The 25,763-nt window shown below is 38.3% G+C and overlaps 1 protein-coding gene across 1 annotated transcript in view; it reads left to right on the top strand.

The window, feature by feature from the left end:
• PRKAR2A (protein kinase cAMP-dependent type II regulatory subunit alpha) overlaps window positions 1-25,763 on the top strand; it is a 65,206-nt gene that overhangs the window by 13,939 nt on the left and 25,504 nt on the right. The window contains exon 2 of the mRNA XM_063411904.1: window positions 14,925-14,960. Coding sequence (XP_063267974.1) covers window positions 14,925-14,960 — 36 coding nt within the window. The remainder of the gene's footprint in view (window positions 1-14,924; window positions 14,961-25,763) is intronic.

The following is a 25,763-nucleotide window of genomic DNA, read 5'->3' as shown; positions in this document are numbered from 1 at the left end:
GCTTCATTACATAATTTCGGTTGCACTGAAGTTCAGATGTCGTTGTCTCCTTTTGTGTACAAGTTAAATTTGCTTAAGTATCTATCATAGTGAAAGATGTGAGTGTTCAGTTGTATCAGTTGGTCTCTCTTTGAGAATTATGGGTTTCTATTCATCTGAATATGAACCATATTTTGCTTATAAGTAGTTTAGGGTGCTAATATATTAGTTATGGATATGATAGTCAATATTTGATTTCTCAAGATAGCTTTTATATCCTGATGCCGCATTATTTAAAGACACTATCAGTCTCAGTAGGACTTTATGCTGAGCCTGCCAAGCAGCTGCCAAGTGCAGATAGCCAACATTTACATTCAGTGTTGTATGATGGTAGCTGTGACATGATTCCAATTAAAAGCTTGGACTGCACACCGCAGATGTCTTCTGAATATTAATGTGCACTAAAGACAGAGCAGATGGAATCTCTTTAAAATACAATGCTGTGAATATAAAATTAAGGTTGTGTTTCTGGTGAAAACTAATAGGCAGTAAAATTTTTTCTTTTTTCTCTGTTTTTCATCGCTCACGCACAAGAATATCTATCATCACCGTCGTCTTTCTTTACATCATAGGAGGAAATCAACTCTTCATTATGCATTCAAATAAAAAGACAGCATTATGCCATATTGAAGTTTTCTCAAATGCCAGATGTAGCTAGAAAAATATTAGGGACACATGCAGCCTTTACTGTGCCTGAAAATATGCCTCTGACTAGAGGACAGATAGTTGAAATATAGGATGTGTGTGAGTTATTTGAGGAGTTGCTCATTGGAAAAGGCTCTGTGAAAGTATATATAGGTGTGTGTGTGTGGTTTTAACTGGGATTTGGAGGTGTTCTGTGTGGTGTATTAGGAAAAGCCCATCCTGCACAGGTGGGGTAGAACAAAGCTGGGGAATGTAGAGAGTGACAAGAACATCTGCGGTGCAGTGCAGCCCCAAAGTTAACTGTCAGAAGGGAGCAGCAATCCAGCTGGCAAAGTGTGTATTAATTGCTGAAGTATGTACATGCTTCTGTGGCAGCCCATGAGACATGAAATAAAGCCTTGGTAGTAGGAATAGGTTAAAGGCCTTAAAAACAAACAGGGTAAGTATGGCGTTGAAACTGAAAGTAGAAAGAGTTTCTGTGGGAGTGGGAATTGTAACTCTTCTCTTTGCAGCTGCATTTGTCTTCTCTGGGGCAGAGTGGAGGTGTGTGAGGGGAGTGTACAGGGGGAAGAGGTTATAGGAAAGGCAGTGACAGAAGGTGTGAAATACATGGAGCCAGTGCACTGCTTCACTTGTGCCATTACCATGGCTGTGGCATGCTTGTCTTCCACTCTTTTCAAACTCAATTTTACAGCTGCTTATACCTGAGGCTGTATAAACACTAAAGCTGGTGCCAGTGATAGCATTTTCCACTTAATCCCTATTACCTTATGAAGATTTCCCCCCAGATCTGCATTTGGATTATATTTGTCTATTATAGTTATATTGCCTGGCTAGTACTTCTCTCAGAGTTACTGGCCAAGCTGTTAAGGAAAAGTTCCTGGCTTCGTTGATAGTATTTATTTGATACATCCCTGCTTTCAGAGAAGTTGACTCTGTGCTATTGCTGAGGATAGTATTAATTTGGCAAGAGTGTTTTTAAAATCTAGACTGCATTAGGACTGAGAACAGAGTTGTGCATGAGGTTTGGGAGAGGACAATGCTGTCAGGGTGAGAAAGAGCTGTGTCTGGTTTTGATGATTTGTTGTCCCAAACTGCTGATGTGGGGAACATCTCACTTAGGGAGGAGTTTAGGAATTTAGGAGTCTCACCTCCTGTTGTGAGAGGCCTCCAGTGGGTTGTTGCTCTTGTTAGTTTTTACAAGGTTTAATGCATTCAGTTCAGAATAACAGTAGGACTTTATTTAGACTTCTGAAAATGGAAAAACAAGTCCCCTTGACTGATTCCAGTGGCAGATCAGGATTGACTGAGACTGTTCTCCTTGAAGCAATGACTTATGTACCTTAGACTTGTACTTACAGTGGCTCTGTGCTGTGATAGAATGCAAATTTAATAACAGTGAAATGTAGAAAAAAAATTACTCGGGTTTATTGTGTTTCTTTTCTTGTTCACATATTTTAGCTTACTCAGGTTGCATTCACCTGTATACAATTCATTATTTTGTAGAAAGAGATTTATGCAAGAGGTGCAGTTGGAAAGAATAAAAATACACTGATGTGCTAGATATAGTTAAATGATGTTTTTTATGACTCATTTAGGAATTATCTCCAAGTATGTTTGGTGGAACTCAGCTTTCCAAATAACCGGAAAGCCCTTAAGTGTTAGGTTGTAATGGAGAACCATGACTGCACCTTACAACTAGGCACAAGATAAAAATATGATCAAGTCTTTGGGGTTTGATGTTTTGAGAGGTATGAGGATGTGGAGTTAAGTCTTACAAATCAGAACCATAGTAAAAAACCAATTGAAACACAGCAAGTGTTGCTTTAAAAGAACTCTGTCAGAGTTGAATGTTTCTTTAAACAGCACTTCTGAAGTTTCTAATGAAAAGATTACAGACAAAATTTGTCTTCATTATGTTTCAGAAATCGTAAGCACCCTGAGATACTAATCCTCCTGCCTCATCCATCTCTGGTGGATCAGGAGACTAGTAAATAAAGAGGTGAAAAGGTTTGAAAGCAAACTGGTAAGACAAGAAAGGTTAGTCAAGAGCCTTGGAAATCAAGGAGGCTTTCTGTTCTCTGCTACTGCACCTGGTCATGGGGGTGAGTTGCCCATGTTTCTTACTGATTGGGAAATGCCTCATGGTTCCCTAGATAATATACCACTATATTTTTCTGTGTGAATAATTTATTTTAAGGAAACTTGCAGTTATTCTTGATACAATGTTTCTGTTTCTCTGTAGTCTCATTCTCATCTTTGACCCCTTCTGGCTTTTCCATTGTCAGACAATCCCAGGGAAAGTCACATTCAAATATGTTTAGAGTCTTTTCTTTTTATTATCTGCTTAATGTTGGGTTTGTAAGCTTAACTTTTCTGATATTAGTAATGTGGCTCCTCAGCTTCCCTTTCTCTGAAATACCTTCCTCTCTAAGCCTACTCCTCAAGCCCAAGCAAATTTCCCTTTTTCACTTGCTTTGCTGTACCTTCCAGTGTCTTGCCTCTTCTGACAATGCTTTGAAGATTTGTCAGCTGCTTCTTAACTTCCCTGGTTTTTTGCAGCGTTCTTCTTTATCTGTGCAGTGCATAGATTTGTCTTTCTAATACTTGAAAACATTCCCAAGTTATTGGCGATTGATGAGAGACGGGAAGACTGATTCGGTGATCAGAATTCGATTTTACTCAGGTTTTCCAAAAGCTTATATACTATTTCAGACAGGTTAATCATTTCTACTACAATAATCAGGTTAAAAATCACACAGAAAACTCATGCATTTTACAACAACTCTTTGCTTGCAGAAGTTGATTGAATCTTCTCTCTTCCCGTAAGCAGGTGTAATCCCATCTCCTGTAATTTTCACAGTTCTGTTTGTTCCTGCCATGGCATCTTGGTTATCAAACCAGAAATGCTAATCAAGTCTGTTTGACTCTCTGTCTTGTGTATTCCCAGATCTCCCCCTTCTGTATTAACCAAGAATACCCCCTTGATGGCTTTATTAACTAATCTCTGCACACATTGAAGCAAGCAAGGTATCATAACTAATACAATTATTATTAAAATCATTACATGCATTCCTATCCTAAGAAAATCTTTTAGCCAGGGTGTCAAACCCCAGCCACTAAACAGGTTATCTAGCCAAGATCCAGATTCTACCTTTAGTTTAAACACACTGTAAAATATAAGGAATAATTATAACAATACATAATATAATGTCTAATACAAGAAAGCTTATTTTAACTAAATTTCTAATTTATTTATGGAGTCTTTAGCTTCTTAGGAGTTTATTCAGCTGTTCAAAACTATCATCTGTTTGCAGGTTTTACACTTTCTTATAGGGCTGAGGCTTCACGATTTTGCAACATAAACTGAATCTGTTACTAGATTAAAAGGAAGAGAAAAATTTTTGAAAAGCTCTGACAGCAGTAGCAAGTTGAATAATTTGACGGGATTTAAGTCTGTCATTGAACAATTCAAGAAACTAAAAACATACAAGGCTTTGCATAATCTTTCAGCAGGAGTGTCCCCGGCTCCCCCTTTTTGTTGTAACAGAAGACGTTTGAGAGAGCAATGGGCTCGTTCTATAATTGATTGTCCTGTGGGTGAGTGAGCTATGCCCCTTTTGTGGGTGATACCCCATAATGAGAAGAAGTTTGCAACTCTACGGGAAATATATGCGGGTCCATTATCTGTCTTAATCTGTTGCGGAATTCCTAAGGTGGCAAAGGCAGCAGCGAAATGACGGCAGGCGTCTTTCCCTGTCTCTCCCGTGTGAGCTGAGGCAAACAGAGCACCTGAAAAGGTATCAATAGAAGCATGCACGAATTTCAAGCGGCTGAATTCAGGAATGTGTGTCACATCTGTCTGCCAAATTTGTAGGCTCTGTAGACCTCTTGGGTTGACCCCTGTGTTCACATTAGGAAGTGTGCAACGCTGACAGTCAGGGCATATAGAAATGATATTAGAGGCTTGTGCTGGAGTTAATTTAAAAAGTCTTACCAAAGCCCCAGCATTTTGGTGAAAAAAGGAGCGACTCAGTTTAGCTTGCTCTATTTTGTTAGGCAAAACATGCTGCACTGATAAGGTTAACAGGTCTGCTTGGGCATTACCTTCAGTGAGAAAACCCGGAAGATTGGAATGTGACCTGATATGCATCACAAAGTAAGGAGCCGTCCTCTGGTCTAACAGAGAGACCAGCAGTTTTAACCAGGAAAAAAGAATGTCATTTTTAACATTTTTCAAAACAGAATTCTCTGCTCTCTGTACAATACCTGAAACATATGCGGAGTCAGTAATCAGATTAAAAGGTGTGCTGAATTTCTGAAACACTCTGACAACAGCAGCTAATTCCACTATTTGTGGAGACCCTTCAACCACAGCAATATCAGATTGCCAAGTTCCAGTTTCAGGGTCCCTCCATACAATCACTGATTTACGGGTTTTCCCAGACCCATCTGTGAATATTGTCATAGCTTGCAAGGGAGTCTCACTTCTCTTTGGCTTGGGGATTAAATTAAAAGACGAACTTAATAATTTGTGTTTAGGCGGATGGATAGATATCTGCTCTGGGTAATTTGTTAAAGCAATTTGCAATTTTTTAGACATCTGTAGCAACTAATTCAAATAAAACATTGTGAGAGGCAGATAGATAATATCAAAATCTTTCCTAGTCAAAGAGGTCAGTCTTTGCCGAGCCTTGACAATCAACATGGCCATAAGTTCATCTTGCATGGAAATAGTCTTGGGCATATTGTTAGGCAAAAAGACCCATTCGATAATTAGAAGAGGATCTGGTTTTTCTGAGTCCCACTGAAATATTAATGCATAAGGCTGTTTATTAGGATTCAGAATAATTAGCCACAAAGGCAACTCTGGAGCCCACCTAGCTGATTGCCTTTGAGAGATAGCATCAGCTACTTTTTGAAGCGCAATTTGTGCTTCTTTGTTTAAGTGTCTGGGTGATAAGAGGTTAGGCTCTCCTCCCAGGAGGGCAAACAATGGCTCTAAATCTGCATTTGAAATCCCAAGCAAGGGACGGACCCAATTTATTGTTCCTAGCAACTTCTGTGCATCATGTAAAGTTTTGATTTCAATTGAGATTTGCAAGGGTTGTGCAGAAATAGAATGCATGCCTATTCGCTAGCCCAAATATTTCCAGGGAGATGTCTTTTGAACTAAAAATCAAACTGGTTATCACAATCTTTGTCAAAAGCATGTAAGTTGTCAAAAGCATTTAAGTTTAACAGGCTATATCTGAGCACTAGAAACAATTCTCAGTAAATATCATAATAGTCAGGAAATCATCATATATCCTTATTCTCAGTGGCAGTAAGCCACTGTGCTCTAATTCTTCAGGTGGATCAAACTTATATACACACATTAATCGTTGAATTTGTGCATTGCTTCTGATGCATCTTGATGGATCACATTAACAGCAAATACCTCGTCTTTTATGAGATGCACAGTACTACAGTATCTCACATTCAACACATTTGCATTCAACCTAGGTTTGATGACAAACTAGACAAGAAAAGGAGAGAAGCAGTTCTGCATTAAGTTCTCACTCAAAGGCTGTAACCATTTGTTTAGAGTTCATCAAGAACAAAAAAGACTGAAAACCTAAAAGAGCTTTCTGCAGTCTTCTCAGAAGGGGTGCCATCCTCGGCTCCCCCTTTCCTGTTAACAACTTAAGAGACATTAATTTACCAATTTTTTTTTTTTTTTTTTTTTTTTTTTTTTTTTTTTTTTTTTTTTTTTAAAGTTTTAAATGACCTCTATACAAAATCTGACTGCATAAAAATTCCCTATTGAGATAGAACATTTCCCTCCCACAAAACTAGCGGCGCAGACAACACAAAAGGACTGACAGTTGCCACCCTCCCTTCAGGCCCTGTGATCTGTACTGGGTTTTGGCTTTGATAGCCTTGACTGTTTCCTTCCACCCCTGAGAGGATCTTGGGGACAGGCCATAGATTTCCTGTAGGGAGACAAAAACTGAGCAATTAGACAATGTTACTGCAGTTCTTGGGGTGGCTGCACATAGGTTGGAGATGGTCTGGTGGATGGGGGCTGGGCCGGCTGGAAGCTGAAGGTTGCTCCTGGTTACTGCGTCTGCTGTGGGACTTGTGTCTGCACTCGTTGCTGTCCCATGCTGTGAGATGATTTGCTGTAAAAGCTGGCCATTTGGTGAAACTTGAAGAGGCATTGATTAGCGAAATAAAGGCAAGGTCTCTGTCTTTAAGGGCTTTCTTTTTTATCTGTAACCAATTGTTATGCATATTTGAAGCGAGTCAGTCCGGATCATTTTCGGGGCCGGGATCAAAAGACTCCCCGTCACTGCTAAAGTCAGAGTCCCCATAAGCGATCAGTGTTCGGCGGCTCTGGGGTCGCTGGTGGGATCCCGGTGGGGGTGCAGCTGGCGGCTGGGCTTTATCTTTGGCGTTCGTCGGGGAGGGGGTGCGGACGGGGGACGGGGAGCGGGACCTGGGCAGGTTTCGGTCTGGCACGGCCTCCGGGGCCGTCTCCGCGGTAGCCTCGCAGGCTGCCTCGCTCCCCCCCTCTTTTTTAACCGCTTCCATGACCGCCCTCCATGCAGGAAGCAGGCGCAGCTCTGGCTCGTGGCCAGGCAGCGTAGCCAGGTCGTAGAGCTTTACGCCGACCTTGTCCCAGTAGCGGAGAGTAAGAACAGAGGAAGGAGTGGTATCGGGGAACATGCGTGACACCCATCGTAGGAGCGACTTAAGGTCCTGCTTAAGAATGGGGGATCCATGCTTGCTCAGCAAGTGCTGGATGGTTTTCTTAACGTCTCTTCCGTCGGACATGACCTGTCCCATACCTTGAGTTCCCCTGGCTCACCTGTCACGTCCGGCGTACAGATGATTGTAGGCCCAAACACGGTTCTTTCACCGCCACGATCAGTTCCAGGGGCGTCGCCAATTGCCAGCAGACCGCCGGTTCTTCTCCTCACACGGGGCACCAATTATTGGCGATTGATGAGAGACGGGAAGACTGATTCGGTGATCAGAATTCGATTTTACTCAGGTTTTCCAAAAGCTTATATACTATTTCAGACAGGTTAATCATTTCTACTACAATAATCAGGTTAAAAATCACACAGAAAACTCATGCATTTTACAACAACTCTTTGCTTGCAGAAGTTGATTGAATCTTCTCTCTTCCCGTAAGCAGGTGTAATCCCATCTCCTGTAATTTTCACAGTTCTGTTTGTTCCTGCCATGGCATCTTGGTTATCAAACCAGAAATGCTAATCAAGTCTGTTTGACTCTCTGTCTTGTGTATTCCCAGACCAAGTCTTTCATTTCAGTCCCTGACAATCTCTGTTGTAATATCAGCATATGATTATATCTTTAATCACTGTGAAACGTGTCCTTTTAGCTGAGATTGTACCTCAGCACAGGGAGTTTTTCTGATTTCATGTCTGTAAAGCAAGTGCAGGCCTTGTTGCTATCCCTTTGATCTTTATAATACAGATTACACCCATTAAAAATAAAAAAAAAAAAAAAAGAAAAAAAGTGCTGTGTTTGGCTTGATCTAGGACGTGTCAGCAAGAAATAGGAGAGGGCTGTGTGGGTCATGCCATTGCAATGTCAGATAATGTGAAGTGCTGCTTGATAGGTATTTGTTCTCCTGTACTTAGGCTTCTCAGGCTGTATGAACTCCTGAATTCTGTGAGCAGGCTCATGATCCTTTTTTTGTGAGAATGAATATCTGCTGAGAAATGTAATGAAGACAGTACCATGCATGGCTGTTCAGGTTCAGTTGTGGAAAGGGAATATTGAAATAGTGATACATTGGAAAAAAAAGATCTTTGATTTAAAAACAAACAAAACTCTTAAGGCTTTAGTCAAGAAGTGCCATCATAACGAGAAATTCACCCAGATTCCTTTCAGTTAGTCAAGCAATGATTCCTTTCTTGGATTTATCAGCTGTTTAAAGTCTGTCCATTCCAGAGTGCATATTCATTTTTCTACTGTACTTAAAAACCGAAAAAGAGCCAACTCAAAATAGCACAACAGTTTTAACTTCATAAACATCTTTCTTTCACTGCCATAAATGCTTTGCTTGTTGACTCAACTTTTCCCTTCAGAAGTTACTACATTCTTTCTACCATTCTTTCTATTAGAGGGATTCTAAAAAACTTGGAAAGGAAGGGTCAGAGACTCTTCTAAAATGAAGCTTTCAGACAGTTTCTCCATTTTGTATCAGTAACTTTTAAATATAAATTTTAAAAAATCAATTAAATTGGAGACCAGGATGTGTTACGACTTTGTTTTTGTTTTATTCCCTTGCTATTGATGACAGCTGTTTTTCAATACTGAGAAATAACAAGATTTCTATGTCTCTATTATTTTTACAGCAGCAGACAGGAAAACAATGTTTAATAGCAATGTGATTTTTTTATTGTTTTCCAAATTAATAGATGTAAAAGTCTCTTACAGAAAAGCAAAGCCTGTGTGTACCCAATTGTGGGTCATGGTTTCCATTTTTCTGCCTTTTTATTTTTTTAATGTTCTATGCTCTCTCTGTTCTCTGAAAACTCACTTCTTCCCTGTGTTCCTGACCTTTTGTCTTCCTCCCAAAGTCTGGCGTGCTTCAGCTGCCACCGTCAGGGTCTCTCCTGCCTGTCTGACCAGGTTCTGAGTTTCCATCCTCCTCTGTGGGGGATGGGTGGGCAGAGGAAGAGAAGGAAAAATCAAAGCATGTCTGTAAAACTTGGATCTGTTTCTGTCTGTTTTGCTTTTTTGAGAGAAGCCTTGAGGGGAACTCTTGGGTTCCAGAGCTCCCTCTGAAAAAATCTAAGTAGTTTGTAGCCCTACCCATGGTCCCCACCTTATAAAGCAGGGATGTGGAGGGAGTAAATGAGAGTTTGCTACTGTCCAGCAAGGACATCCTGAAGGAAGTCATGGATATGCAGCTATTATATTAGTAACAGTCACAGGGAACTCAGTTGTTTTACTTACTTGTTGAAAAAAACCGTTCAGATTGGTATTTATTGAAGTACACTTGCATATCTAATGATGAAAGTTCTTTCTGCTCTAGTATTACTTTTTATTTGCCAGGAATCCTAAAAGGCCGATACTTGAATGTAAGAGTTCTCTCAGAGTTCTGATGGTTCCTATTTATGTAAGTCCATTAACATCTTGGTGTGTAGAAAAACAGTTTGACAGCTGTAGTCTGGCACTTCCTTATCGTAACTTGATATAACATTCCATAGAGACAGTCACGCCTCAGATTTATATTCCACTCTGCTCCTGGTATTTCAGCTTTAATGGTTTACAGTGTCAACTCATGTGTTGTTTGGATAAACTTAATTGACTTGTTAAATTAGAACAATTTACATTCTGTTTCTCTTTTTGTCTCTCTTCACACAGGATGATTTTGTGCCATGATTTGATGGGAAAGTACTCTGTAAATCACTGATTTGTGCTACTTAGTTGTAATAAAGCTAGTATTTTGTGCCTATGCTTTTTGAACTCTGAGTACTGTACTAAGTTTATGCCACTTATGGAGCTTTGCTTCATCTTTCATCAGGAAACCTTCAAAAATTGCTGATTAGAGTTACACAAAAGATCGGTATTAAATATTTGTGTGCACAATAGCTTAACTTAGTATGCTGCTATAAATTGTATTCAGAATCACAAACAGTCATCTGGGGATTTTTTTTTACCCTAGTTGAAATTAGGAAATGTTCATAGATCATAGTAAAAAAGCAAAGTATTTGTGAAGAAAGAGAAGTAAGTTTTCAAGGTACATCCTGTACAGAGCAGTAACACCTAATACTCTGCTGTCATGCCTGGAATGCCAGTCCTTTGTTTGTCCCTGATTTTTTTTCCTGTGACCCTGAATTGATCTTTTGGGTTTTATTTGTCTTTTTCTATAAGAATTTAATGTTCTTAGGATGTGTAAGAAGTGGGTAGCCATAGCTGGAAGAATGATGGTTGTATTTCTGTTCATTTCAGGCGTGTGAGTAGTGTAGAGAAACAGCTAGTAGTGTACATCTAAAAAAGCCTGTTTTTTTTTTTTACCAGTCAATTTTCAAAGTCACTGACAGAGAAGGGAGCCCACGCACTGCAGGAAAAGCATGCTTTTAGGTTTGGTTGTAAAGAATTGTTTTACTGTCACTTGTTTGCCCTAAATACCGTAATTGTGGGTTTGAAAACAGTAAAAAAAGTGATATCAGTGTCCATTTTTCACCTATGGGGCTGTATTTTATACCTGCTTATAACCACAGTTAGAACTCTTGTAAGTTAAACATGGGGAGCCACAATTGAACATCAGATATTTCAAAGTAAATCTCAATGCCAAAGCAAACTGAAGGCTATTGGAGAAATTCCTGTTTTGTGGTTTTAATACTTAATAGAAAGTATTAAAAAATAATTTAAAAATCCCAGTGTCTGATTTATATCCCTAATTTGTCAAGTGAGAAAACCCAATGAAATGGAGCCACTAGCAAGAGGCAGTTTAGTTAGTAGCAGTCACTAACTACGTGCTGTTTGATGTAAGGTACATATTTTAATTTATGTAATAGAATGTACAGTATTGATCTATTTATGCAATTTATTAAAATAGTTTTATTAAATAAATGTAATGACATACCTTTACTTCAAAGAAGAAAGGTTTTTCAGTCTGAAGCAGCCTGTTAAGTGTTCCTATCTAGTGCTTACTTCAGTCTGTGCCTGATCACAGTATGGAGAACACGAACATGTTGAGCAGACAATCCTGATTTTTCTTGAACAGTGGAGTAGGATCATTGTCCTGAGTCAGTTCTGGCAGAACTATGGAATGCACAGCTTGATCTGCTTTTCCACTGCCAGAATCACTTGCCTTTGGCTGCCAGGGAGGAAATTGGGCCGTTTTGCTCTCTTCTGGTACAATGGTTTAATTTACCTCCGTTTTTGTTGTGTTTACCCAATTACTGTGCCTTGGTTCCCATGAGCCAAGTTAAAGCAGGAGCTGTGCCAAAGGTATGAGACATTTTGAACTTGAATATTGCTGCACCTGAGGTTTTGACATAATGGAGAGTTTACAATGCAATCGTCTCACAACAAAATCTCTTAATCCTATTATGGTTTTTGCAATTAGCGTATAATAACATTTTTGTCATTACCAGAGACATGGCCCATTGTTCAAACTGAGCTGTGGCCCATTGGTGTGCAGCAGGGGGGGGAGAGTTCTAACTAGAGATTAAAAAAAAGAATTGTTTTCTCTTTCAAAGCAGCAGTTTAATGTTGTTCCTGTAGATCCCTGGGTGGTACCAGCTCGGTGTGCTGGATTCACTGGATTCTTGTCACAGTGTAGGCAGAGTTGTGCTGCTCCGGTGTAGGAGTTTGTTATTGGTGTGTCCATCGCTGTTGCTTCAAATTAGGTGCCCTTAGTGCTCAGTCTAGGGAGTAGGCTGTCGTAACAGTAAATGTATTATTCCTTTCTGCCCCATCTAATTTTGTGGAATCTGTCCACAGACCAATGTAGGTGTATGTGGGACCTTCAGGAGTTGTTTCTCTTCGCAGTGCTCAGTGCTAGCCTTTTCCTTTGTGAACTTCTAATGGCAAAACACAAGGATCCATAGGAGAGGCAATAGTGACTGTGCAATAGTGACTGGAAAAGTCATAAGCAAAGAGAGGTTTTCATTGGTAAACCAGAAGGAAAAAAACTCCACTAATCTTCTCTACTAGGATTTTATCTCTTTAGCATAAAAATAGTCATCTGACAACACATAAAAGTGAATTTTATACATGTTAGAACTGTCACTGGTGTAAGAGATGGAAACTATCATTTTAATCTTAAAAGCTTTGTGGAGGCAGAATAATAGTACTCTCTTAACTGCCCTTAAAAGGTTATGTGTTTTCTCATTTTTAACACTGGAAAACTTGATGCAGTTTTGATGGCACTGAACCCTGCTGTGGGATAAAATAATCAAGATTCTAAAAGAAGCCATCACTGTTGGATTTTTTCTGTTACCCAAAGTACACCAGAGTGTTCTGTAGTATATTAATTCTGTTCAAAGACATGAAAATGTTATTCTTGAGTATGAGTAAGAAATGAGTGTAGAAGTCATAAGGTAAAATTGTCAAAAGTTAAAAAAGTCAAAATTGTGTATATGCAAGATAGAGCCTGAAATAATGTATTTACTCACTAACCATGTTGATTAAAAGTATCTGAATCCATACATGAGACTAGTTAAACATTTACTTGAAACTGTTATGACCTTGATGAGGTGCTTGTACAGCAAACTTATGAAATTATGTTTTGAATTTAATAATTGAATTTTTTTCTGTAATAAATCACTTTGCAGTGGAAACTGATTAATTTGTTTTGGTCCTCTCATTCTTCAAAACCACAGAGAACTGATAGGCATTTGACTGGGTCTCTGGACAAAACCAGTCAGTTTTCCTGTTTCTTTAGGTCCAGATTGGCCAGTTTTGAGTAGTTACTCAGACTGGATGTGAGAGTGTACTGATGCAGGACAGATTACTGTCCAGAGCAGTTTTGTGTCACCACCAGTAGCCACAGGCAGACCCACAAGGAAAAGTTAAAAACAGGGCAAAATGTCTGAACACTTTCAGATCAGGAAATTGCATGAGTTTGTTTAATAAACCTGAATGATCTGTATTCCCAATGCCTGTTTCCCCTTAAGGTGAGGTAAACTTCTCACATCCATGGTGTCTTTGGGCAAGTAAGATACATGCTGCCCTTATTTGCAGGAAGGGTTGCTGCTGTCATAAATTGCTTAAAGGTTTGGAGAGAAAGTTGCTTGAATTCTCAGGTTTGTTATTCAGTGTTTTTGAACCTCTTCAAGTGTGATGTAGGAAAGAGTGCGTCAGTGTTATTTTTATAAGGATTATGTCATATTATTGAGGTTTAGATCTAAATTGTAAAATTCAGAGAAATCTTGCTTTTAGTCCTGAGCTTCTTTTGAGGTTGAGCATTGTCGCCCTGTTGATAAATTTGGCTGAAAACGGTGGAATTAGTCTGATTATGCCTTTCCCCTCCAACCTCTTCTGATTTCCTTTATTTTTTTAAAAAATACACAATAATAATTTTGATCTTTTGGTGGTATTATTCTCCATTTTTTGTTGTCATATAGATGCAGGCTGGTTGTAAGTGCTCCAATGAAGCTGAGCTCTTCTGTCTTTGCTAAGAAATCATTGTTCTCTGTATTCTGGTGGTGCTGAGATACTCAAAAGTTTCTAAGAAATTATGGGATCATTAAGATTTTTGTGGCAGGTGTTTAATAAATCTGGCTCTGTGATGCATGTGCTTTGATGGGGTATAAAGGCTTCTCTAATTCTTACATATTTAAAGAATGGAATAGAAAGGTTACAGGTTGTATCAGGAAAAATAGAATTACCTGTTGAAGGGAAGAAAACTGGGAAAACATGAAGCACTCAGAATAAAATGACATTGGTTGTTGGGGTGAAGGAGAACAGATTGCTTTGATTTTGTTCGGGTGAAACCTTACAGATTGATTGAGTGGGGTTTTTTGTGGGTTTTTTTTTGAGTTTGCAGCAGCTCTCAAAGATGCTACCCTTGGTTACCATGAAAGGGGTAAGGTGCTGCTTGCTGAAGGTTGGCGTAATGTTGAAACGTGTGTGAATAGTGGAAGTCAGGCAGTTCACCCCAATCCAGCGTTCAAGTACCTTGCACAGCGAGGGCACGAACAAAGAATCAGTGGATCCTCCATCTGAGCCTTCTCCAGTTCCAGTGTGTGCCCGTGTGTGAGGCAGCCTTGGTCAGGGATGGAGGACTGCAGTTGTTGTGGGAGCTCTGCCTCGGCAGTTCCACAGCCCCTACTATGGGAGCGTAGGATGGGTTGGCAAAAGTTCTTTGCCTTTTGATCCACGTTAAGTCAGTACAGCTGACCTAAAGTGCTGCAGTGCCTTGCAATAAGAGTAAGTAAATGAGGCTGCTAACTGATGATAGGTTAGGATTGGATAATGTGTAGAGGTATATTTTTTCAGAATTAGGTAAAAGAAAAAAAAAACCACCCCAAAGCTACTTATCATCCATCTTAGTGTGTAATGGCCTTCAGGAGTATTTAATTTTGAATGAACACTTACTGGTTGGCAAGTAAATGGATGACACCTTTATACTGAAGTGTTCTAAAAGGGATTTGTGTGGCGTTTGTGTACTAAAAGTATATAATGATTATTCAAGTCATTCATTATACTTTGTAATAATAAATACAAATGTGTAATTTTGATTTATTTTTCTTTTTTTCCAGCTCCAGTTGTTAACCGATACAACAGAAGAGTATCAGGTATGGTTTCTTTTTAAGAGTTTAAAATATCTGAAATAGTTGTGAAATGTGTAGCTGACAAAAGGAATTACATTAAAAATGACTTTTCTCTTATTGCCTTATTTCTCATACTTGGATTATTTTTGTTTGAAATAATTTTGTTTCTTAATTCATTGTAGATGACAATGATCAACACATTTAGAGCAGTTAAAAACCAGAAATCTGGGGGGATGCTCCCTTTTTGTATTGTTTTAGTCCCTTGCTTATGCAACTGATATTTATAGTTGTTGAATTAGTGCCTGTTCACTTGTTGTAGAGACACAGATTATACTTGTTTGTTTGTTTGTTTTCCATCTCAACCAATATGAAATGCTTTAATAAGAAACTGTTATTTCCAAAAAATTCCTTTACAAGTTGATTTTGAAGAGTATCACACGAACAGAATGTTACATGTAGATGAGAAGGTATTGCACTGTTTTTTCATTTGAGGTGCAGTGTGAGCTTTGCATATGGTACTTTTTTTTGTCTTCAGATATTTTACTAACATTTAGTTGGTCTAGAAAGTATTGATTCTGATTTGACAAATATCTTTATGAAAATGCCGATGTATTCAGCGTTTTCTCTCTAGTTTTGGGTTCAAGTCTATGCAGTTTGTAATTCAGATAGATAATCTGACATGTTTTTGGGTGTGTTAGTTATGGTGGGGCATTGTTGATAATATATATGTGGTACGTAAATAAAAGTAAGATAAATACATATTTATGTGCAAAATGTTCTTATACTCATGCAGTTCATTTGCTTTTCTACTGGTTGCTTGGATATGATTAAGGATATGATTGTGTACTTATGCCACTACAAACAAATAACTGAGTATAATGAGAATTTCATAACTCTTAGAAATTGACAGTGCTGTAGTTTTGAGATATGATTACATGAGGAATCTAGGCAGGATAAAACTATATCTTGAATGGTGGAGTTTGATGCTCTGACAGTAAATATTGAAAGTCATATATTGTAGAGTATCTTAATTTGGAGAGGTCCAAGACACTTCAATTTCTCTGCTAATTAAACTAATCCATCCTGGAACCTGCTGATGGAGAAAAATCTTAGAAATGAGGAGTGAATACATCTCAGATTTGAATTTAAAAGATTTGAATTTGAATTAAGGCTGAGTTATTTCCAAAGTTAAAAAAATAAGGCTTAATCAGAAAGCATTTGTAATATTTTTTGACTTTGCAGTACTGAAATGCAATGTTGGTGCTCACACAGTACTGAGCTGCTCTTAGTTGAAAAACAGGTTCTCTCATTTAGGGGGTCTAAAGGTTAATGTGAACAACTAAAAGGCAAATGTAAAATTGAATTGCTAACTTGTGCAATTAGATTAAGGAGGATTTCAGTTACCTAATAATGCTCCTGCTTCAGGGAGAGGTAGAATAATTCAGAGTTTACAGTTCATATTAGAATTGTCATGGAGACAAACCATAATAGAATATGTGTATATTACTACTGTGTTAAATATTTTCCACAATAAAAAAACAGCCATTTTCTCTGGGCATACACTGTCTAGGTCACGATCAGTGTGGGATTTGTTAAAATGCAAAGGCGATGCAAACACCATCCATGTGTGTACAAGGAGATGCAGTTTTCCTTCTCTTGGCAGGAAGAGCAGAGAAGCTGCTGGTTTGGTGGGATGCTTTATTTCACTCCATACCTGCTGTTTCTGTCAAGACCTGCATGGGAATGAGACTGGCCAGGCTCTGCTGGGCTACTGAGCTCAGCCCCCTGCTGTCATGGGCAGTCACATTTTACAGTCCCTTGCATAAAATCAGTGACTGGATTTGCTGGGTTTGGTGCTCTGAATTCGGTTTGAATTGTGTGTTAAATTAATTAAATTTTAAGCAAGTTTTCATTCTGCAGTTTTTGTAAGATAGATTTTGTCTTTATAAACCAACAAATAACAGCAGACACCAAACCAATGTTGCGTTACAGATTACTCAGCATAGTAGCTGAATGTTTCTGGGTTTAACTAATGAAGAAAAGCAGAACAAACTGTGGAGAGGAAAAGCTGGCACATAATTTTTTTTTGTAATTGCATTTAGTGTATTCTTTGGTGGTCTTCTCTTCAGAAGAGCTTTCTGCTAGTCCATGTTGAACCTTGTCAATCCAACCAATATTTCTGTGTTTCCAGTGGAGTGTGTGTTTGTTAGGGGAGTGAGGAGCAGAGTTCAGTTGCTTGTTGCTATCAACATTTACATGCACAAAATCACAGATTCATAGAGAATTTAAAAGCTAACATGGGATGTATTGAAGATAAATTCAAGCAAGAATTTTCTTTTTAAGTATTTGGCTGCCTAGAGAATTATGGCATTGTCCTTGTTCACTAGGTCAAAAACAAAAGAAAAATATAATTTTAATTAAAGGAAGAGTTGATAAAGTGATTGTCTACGTTACATACAGTTTATGACAGGCTAATTATTGTTGTAGTAAACCATTCAACTACAGATGTGTTCTTGGAGGCTAACAAGTGTTTATTATGCTCTCTTACACGTAGCAGTTAGAGAATTTTTAGTTGCTTTATTGATTTATTAATATTAAACTTGGAGTGTTTTCTAGTGGTTGGTTGTGATTCATTTTCTACAGGTAACAAGATGATCATGATTTCCTTGGTGCACTATTGCAAATTCTAGAGATACATATACCCATAGAATAAATCTGTTCTAATGATTACTAGATTTTCATTTAGGTGTTTATTTCTAGTTATGAAACACCTAAACTGTTTCGGCAGATACTGCTAATGTTGTCAATATTTAGCTGTCATTCTTTAAGACACAAAAGGGTCTGCACAAAAGGTGCAGGAGTGTCATCCTGGAAGAGGGGTATTTATCTAATCATGTTTGTGTAATTATTTATAGAAGTGCAGAGTGGTAGTGTTCTCATGAAGAGAAACAGCCTTTTCCACAGAATGCTTGGAGGGAATAGGAGAAATGAGAGCTTGATGTTCCCCTAGAAATTAATCTAGTGAATAGCTGGCTTGTGTGGGGCATGTTTACCCACGTAACGTTGAGATCCATGGTGTGACACAAACAGCAGGTCAGCTTTAATGTGTATCTGAGCTGACTTCATTCAAATAATCCTGTTTGTCATCGTAAACTATAGTGATGGTAGAAACTAAAATGGAAATAACCACCCCACTAATTTGAAAACCTTCTAGCTCTAGGGTGCCATAGGCTGTGATGCAATTTTGGTGCTAATTACCCAGTAGAGCAGTTGTCTTGCTGCTGCTCTAAGTGAGTTAGCAAAGTATGAGCCTTGTGTCAGTGTAACCTGTGTTACATGGATTGCAGACTGACTTCTTTGCCCAGGTTTGGATTGAAAGCCTGAAACCCTTATAGATTCCTTCCTCCCAAGAACTGGACAGGGTTGAAATTCATGCTTGCCTCATTACAGTCCTTGATCTTCCTCCAAACATAGGGGCTCTTTGACAAACTTTACTCTGTTGGTCGGTTCATTTCTGTTCTGGAAGGCTGCAGAGCATGCCAGGATCTCTGCCCTTGGCTGGGGACTGACTACATGGTGCATGGAGGTGCAAAAATCAGTGATACCTCCTTTCTCAATGATATCAAAGCTGTTTCAAAACTAGAGGAAGAGAGCATTAATATTTGTCCCACTATAACAACTGATACATAACACTGAGGAGAATTTTGCTCATGGCAGGATATGAATGAAAAGTTAATTGTGTTTTTGGAAGGAAGGGTGTGACGCCCACTAGAGTCTCTCTTGTGCATAGTTTCTCCTCTTTTAGTTTTAGCATATTTCAGAAAAGTTTTTTGATAGATTTCTGTATTGCCATTCCTAGACACTTTTGATTCATTGCACAGAACACCCACTCTCCAGCAGACTTACTGATTTCCTCTTGGGATAGGAAAATCTGACAAAATGACACCCAAACCCAAAGGTTTTCATCTTTTTTTACAATTATTTCTGTTTATCTGTGTGACCTGGTATAATATACCTCTTTTGCATATGCCTGTACTCCATCATGAGCCTTCCTTTGGCCTCAGTGGGATGAGATTACAGTTTTCACATTCAACAACTATAAGCAGAGTAATTGACCTATATAATCTAGGGAAGCAATATATAATAGTTAGTTCCTTAATAGTAACATGACTGTCAGGATCTGTGCCTGTTTTCATGTTAATATAAAAAATAATCAGATAAACAAGACTTGCCTCAGTTGGTCCTTTTGGTGGTGCAGCTTTTAGCAGAGGCTCAGTGGAGTGAGAGGAATTAAATCTGTTCGTGGAGCTGGGTGCTAAACCCTCCCCTAAGATGGGACTGCTGAAGAAAGGTTTCGTGTTTAGAGGTTAATTTTGTTTAAATGTTACTGAACCCTGTTTTCCTGTCTATAACAAACATAAGCATTGTGTGGAACCCTGACAGTTGCCAATTGTCAGTGTTCTCAGCAGATGCTGGGTTCAGAATCAGTACTTTGGATGTTTCTCTTGTCTCTAGCAATCTGATGTGACTCTATGGCTTGGTGTTGTGGTGTTTGTTTTTGTGGTTTTTTTTTTTTTCAAGTAATTGTGTGTCTTGAATAATATGTGAATCAATATTCCCTGATGGTTTCTGGCTTTTTCTTTCCTCATCACATAGGCTTCCGTAAGAGGCCTTGACTATTGGTTCTTCCAACTCACTGATTCTCTATTTTGATGGTGTTGGAGACTCTTTACCTTGTACTCTTCATTAGTCTGGCTCCCACCAAAGATGAGCAGTCATCTCATAATGTACATCTGTTGCTAAAGTCTGATATTCCTCTGTGCTTTCTAGCGCAATACAGCATTTTCTTCACACCCCTGGCGAGTTGAGATGTCAGGATATGATAATATTACACATAGTAAATTTCTTTTACTAGCTTTTAGTGTTTTAAAATGACAGCTTTAACAAAAATAATTTTCTAATGAAGCTTTTCTGTTAATTATTGCCACACAGCATGTTAGTATTTGGTAAAAAACACTGTTTTGGGACCCTATGTTGGGACCCTGTTAAATTAGGACATCTAAGTGGTAGCAATGAAGCAAGAGACAGTGCTTCTCTTGGGAAGTTGTTTTGAGTATTTTCTCTTGCAGAATACTATCTACTACTTCAGTGATAAAAATCTCTTGAAATCATCAAGGGAGGAAGACTGAGAGATGACTGACTTTGTGCTGTTCTCTTTGCTGTGTATTTATCTGATTATCAGAGGCTGACTTGAAAATCATGATCTAGTTTCTTGTAGCTATTTAATGAATTTCTGTATTGATTATTCACCACCTTACAACACTGATAGCATAATAACATCTGCTGAAAGATTTTCAGGCAGGTAATAAATTATAAGAGACTTCCGAGTTCAAAAATCCACATTTTCACAAACAGCACAGTTTTCCTGTATCAACAACCCGGAGCTTCTATGATTTTTTGCTAGCCCTAATGATTGCAAAACTGATATCATAACTCGAGTGAAAAGGATTCATTTTAAAAAATGTTGATATGAGCAAAAGCCAAGCATGTGGGATGACAGATGAAAGTGGTGATAAATTGTGTGGGTGCTCTCCTGTAAGAAAGTGTCTGAATCATTATTCATTAAACAAAAAAAGCTTGTTTTCTCTGTTTGCAATATTGGGACTTATTTAAAAATTCCTGGCATGTGATTGACATTCAGTGAATAATAAAAAGCTTATTTTTGGAAATTAATAGTCATGACTTCACAATTACTTGGATATCACAGTGTTGTGAACAATTCTGCAGGATTTTTTAATGACATAAAGAGAAATACAGCAGTTCATCCATACTTAAAATATAAGTCAATGCAATACCTGGTCAGAAGAAATCTGATCCAGTCTGCTTAATGCACATAAGTGATATGGTGGAGTAGAATTAATTAATCCTTCATCTTTTTTATTTATTCTTTCTTAGTAATAGTTCATGGCTAAAGTGTTACATAAAAATTAGAAATTGTTTGTCTAGAGTCAAATGTTTTAAGTAAAATTAGCCCTTATGAGTTGGGAGCATAAGTATAGCTGTACACATTTTTAAGCAAGTAATGCAGTATGGATCAGTTTTTCAAAAGTATTCAGGCAGCAAAAGGTGCAAGTGATTAACTTCCATTAAATGTTTTACATTAAAGATCTTTAAAAAGCCTACATAAATGTTGGTCCATATCTTTGTATACATAAATACTTCTGAAAATACCAGCTTTCAGCTGATTGTTGAAATAAAATTTATTCTCCCTTTGCGGGATTGGAATTTAACTTTTCTCTTTTGGGTGATAAAGAATTTGAACTCAGGATGGTTTTTATTATGGAAATTAAAGCCCAAATGAAAATATTCCAAAATGTTGGTTTGTTGGTCAAACACACATGAGGAAATCTCAAATGCCTGTCAATACAGGCTAAAAAAAGGCATTTTTATACTTCATGCAAAACCTGGTGCTGGGATGCATCTTCAGCATGACCTCAGAGTCCGATATGATTTGCATTTTTCTTTTGACTATATAAGGCTGCATTTCATCCCTGTTTTAATATTTAGTTTTAGACAGTCACAGAAGTTGTTATGCTCCTGTATTGATTAATACACTCAAGCAAGTTTAGGTTGCTGTAACTTCAGTTTAAATGTGAAATAGGTCAAATAGTCCATCCAGGGAGAACAGAAAAGTTTAAACAGACTTGATTTAAATATGAAAGGATGTACATTCCGAAACTTTACTTGGCAGTTTTTAACACCAGAACACCTTGCTGAGTCTGTGTGTAGCCCAGAATAACAGAAAACTTACTAACAATACTAAAACATTCACTATAGGGAATATATTGGCAATATGAAAACTACAGGAAATATTAAAGCAATCTCAGGAACTGCCGTTCTCGGAGCAGTCATTTCAAGAGAAACTTGCATCAGGGCTTGAATTTGGGTGATGTGTGTGGGTACTTGGCTGCCTGAAGCACTTACCTGTGGTGTGTTTTTCCCATGTCTCCAAAATTTGGAAGAGAAAGGACCCTAATTTTCTAAAGCTCACTGATCTTCTCTAATGGAAAACCACAAAACCGGTCATAAATAAGACACACAAGTTCCAGCTGATGAAATTCTGTCCAGTATTAGTTTTCTGCCAGACCACTTCAAATGCATATTTCCTGCAAAGACACTCCATTTATTCAGTGAGACGCTGAAGTCCAGAGTTGGCTCATGCTGGAAATAAATGAGGGAAGGAGTTAAACCTTTGCCGTGGCTGGTGCTCACCAGAGCATTGGAATTGCTCAGCAGCCACACAGGAATGGGGGAGCTGCCAGGCTTTTCTTCAAGGGTAACTTCTTCCAACAGTAACTTCCCACATTTCCTGCTTTTCCAGCATGCCAGGAAGGGAAGCAGTAGTTTGCAAGCACAGGGACTTGGGGGCTTCCACATCATTCCTCAGCAAACAATCCTTTTGTGTCAACCCATGCTAATTTTTTATTGTTCCCTGTTGCTACAGGTAAATAGGTGCTAGTTGTTTGATTCAGGATAATGGGGTTGTAACATATTTGGACATTCCCTAGAAATCTTTGAAAATCATATCATTTAATTGATTTCAGGAGTGCCTTCTAACACTTCAACATAGTTTGGTTCTCTGTCATGACAGATGTCAGAAAGATGTGGGTAATCTTCTTTGCTAAATGAAATTTTAAGGCAAGAAGGGCTTTACTGCACTTTTCTCAAGATGATTTAAAAATCTAATTTGCCTTACTGCAGGTTTAGCAGTTCATATGGCAGAATTGCAAGTATAAAACCAAAACTGAAAGAACATTTCTTATTTCTATACTAGAAAAACACTTTTCCTGTTTTATTCCTCAGCTAAATTCTCTCTTTCATCTACAGTTTGCAACTGAAAGCCTGTAAGCTACATGCCTTTTTTGGGGGGAAGGTATATATTTGAGCCATTTCTTGGAATTTGTGGTGTTCTGATGTAAACTGAATGGAAAGTGAACATTCTCTGTGCTGTTTTTAACTCAGAGAAAGTATCACTGTTTCAGGCACATAATAATTATTGGTGATGAATTTCTGGTTCTATCTGCCTTGCTTACGTAACACATTTAGAGATGTGTTAAGATTTATGTGATGGGCTAAACCAGAAGATCATTAAAGCAGAAGGCTTCCTTCTACAATTGTGAATCTGTGTGCTCTGAAATAGTAGTAGCATCATGTTTTCCAGGAGACCTTTTTTATGGATGACTATCTCATCGGTAAGGCTCTCTTAGAAGGCTTGAACAAGGTCAGCAGCATGTTTATCCATTACAGTCTTCTGATTTCTTAACTTGCAAGAATAAAGCTTGCTCCATTTGAATTTCCCATGCTTCTCCACATGGAATAATGTGTAACTCCAAAATACCCTGCTTCCATTTTAGATTTCTATTTAAATGTAGTAAAGGGAACTGGAAACAGAAGTAGCAAATTGTAAATTACTGTTTTAAGATTGAAAGGGCAGTATTTTGCTTTTGGTAGTTATTGTGTCAGAGCTGTTTTCTCCAACAATCAGCCAAATGGAAAACTTCCTTATTTCTGTTAGTCCTCTACCATGATGGAAGTATTTTTGTTGTTTTAATTTTCATGCAGACTTACTTCTTACTGCAGATCCCAGAGTACACCAGTGTCTGATGGGATGCTGGGCTCTCTTCCTGTGAGTGGAGACATGGAAGCCCAAAGTGCAGGAGTCCCAGTGTGGCTCAGTTAGCAGATGATTCTGTGAAATCAGGCAATATTGTCCCTTGGCTCCTCCAGCTGTACAGGAGAGACTTGCAGAGTGTTTATTTTATCACCAGAGTGCTTTCATCATAGGTCCTCTGGAAACTGTAAATTTTCAAGTTGTCAAAAATTATAGTCTAGGAATTATAACCTTATGAGTTAATCATTATTCTGCAGCATGTGGCTTCACTGAGGTGAGAGATTATAACCCTTCAACGTGTGAGCATGCAGAGTGGAAGGATAAGCTAACACATTTGGCATAACTCATACATAAGGGCATTAAGTAAAAGTTGTGCCTTGATATAATTAAATAGGCAACTATATGAAGCAAATACAATAGTAAGCAGCTGTTGGTTTAGTTTTAAAGAAAAAAAAAAAAGGCAAATGTCATGTTCATTTGGTTATGCCAGAGAGGTAGGAGAAGTGCTTAGGAGAATTCTGTCTCTAGTCCTACATTGGCACAAGTTTTTTGTTTTAATTGCTCCTGAGTAGGAGGAGGATTTAACTGAAGAAGGTTTTAAATAAAGATATGCAAGCTGAGGATGGTTGTTGTTTGAAGTTTTGTTGCAGTTCAGTAAGACACCCAACAAGTTGCCTCTTAGTTTAGTAGGCAATGGCTTTTTCTAACAGATCCCTGGAGCAGATTCCTGGGTGCTGTGAAGCCTTTGGTCTGTGGTTTGTCTGGTGCTGTGTCCCTGAGTCACTTAACCTGGGGGTGGTTTCCAGGCCAAATCCTGCAGGTTGCAGAAGGAGTTAAACAAAACAAAAAAACCAACCCTGAACAAAGCCTACCTGGGAATAATAATTAATGCATTGTATATTGTTAAAAGTGCTTTATGCTTGTCTTTAAAATCTAGTTGGAGCAGTATTGTCTGCCTGTAATGCTTTCATTATATGTGTGTAAAGATATGAATCTAAAAGAGACTGTGATTATTTACTTTCCGTTTATTATTCTAGTTCTTTCATCATGAAAGTTCTCGTTTGCCCTAGGGAAATGTAATTTTGAATACTTTGCCAAATCTTGCTGTAGTAAGAGAGAAAAAAAATTAATGGCTATTCTGTAAGGCTTTGTCTCAATTGTTTTACTGTGCATCTGATTATAAAGCCTTGTAAAGAAATACTTAAAATCAGATTTTATTAATCTGTATGAGTGTAATAATAATATTTGAAAACTGCATTATTTAGAATATATAAAGCAAATGCACATATGGAAATAGTTGTCAACCAGTTGTCATAATTTTAAAGGGCTTATTATGTTGCCTGTACTTAATGCATCTTGGGAGAAAAGGTGTCTGTGCATGTGAAGTTGGATTTATTGCGAAGAAAGAAATCCCATTATCATAAAAGGTGGCATTTATAATTGATTGTGCAGTCTGTTCTGAACTTGTTACTGAAAAGTAATATGAAGTAGGAGTGTGTGACAATGGTGTTTCAGTTTTGTCACAAGCCATTGTCGCCGGAACTGTTGCATTTCTCTTTTGATGGAAAGAGAACAAGCTGGAGAAGGCTGATTTTAGGTAATGCTATTGGAAAGTATGTAATCACGGTGAGGAAATGGTTATCAAAGATTTCTAAAAGCAAGGTTAGCAAGCACTGTAAAACATCATGCACTTCTCTTGGCAAAAGTGTTTATCCAGCTGTGAACTAGAGTGGGGTTTCCAAGCTCTACCTTGGACCTCAGTTTTGCTACTCTGTTAAAGTAATGGACCTTGAGGAACACAGGCAGTGTCCACATCAGAGCTGGACATTTTCAGGTTGACTCTGGGCTGTAAGCAAGGCTTTGGGTAGAGCCAGGTGAACACTTCAACCTGTGGTGCAAGAGAGGCAACAATGGCTTTCTGCAGAGCAAGGTGAAACAGTGCAGGATTTTAGGGCCCTACTGGCTCCATTGGTGTCTCATAGGCTTCTTTTCCTGACAAAGTGATCTGTGCAGCTTTTCAGCCTGAGCAGGCTTTGGGACCAAGTGTGGAGTGTGCCTGAACCTGTAATCCTGACTGGACTGGTTTGGCACAGCCGTGCTCAGTCTGAGTGCCTTTGTAGTTAATCTGTAACACAGAAGAGCTCTGCCTGTGAAGA

The sequence above is a fragment of the Prinia subflava genome, chromosome 14, assembly GCF_021018805.1.
Source record: "Prinia subflava isolate CZ2003 ecotype Zambia chromosome 14, Cam_Psub_1.2, whole genome shotgun sequence".
Taxonomy (NCBI): domain Eukaryota; kingdom Metazoa; phylum Chordata; class Aves; order Passeriformes; family Cisticolidae; genus Prinia; species Prinia subflava.
The sequence above is the reverse complement of the archived record's forward strand: the minus strand, read 5'-3'. Positions and strand labels throughout refer to the sequence as shown.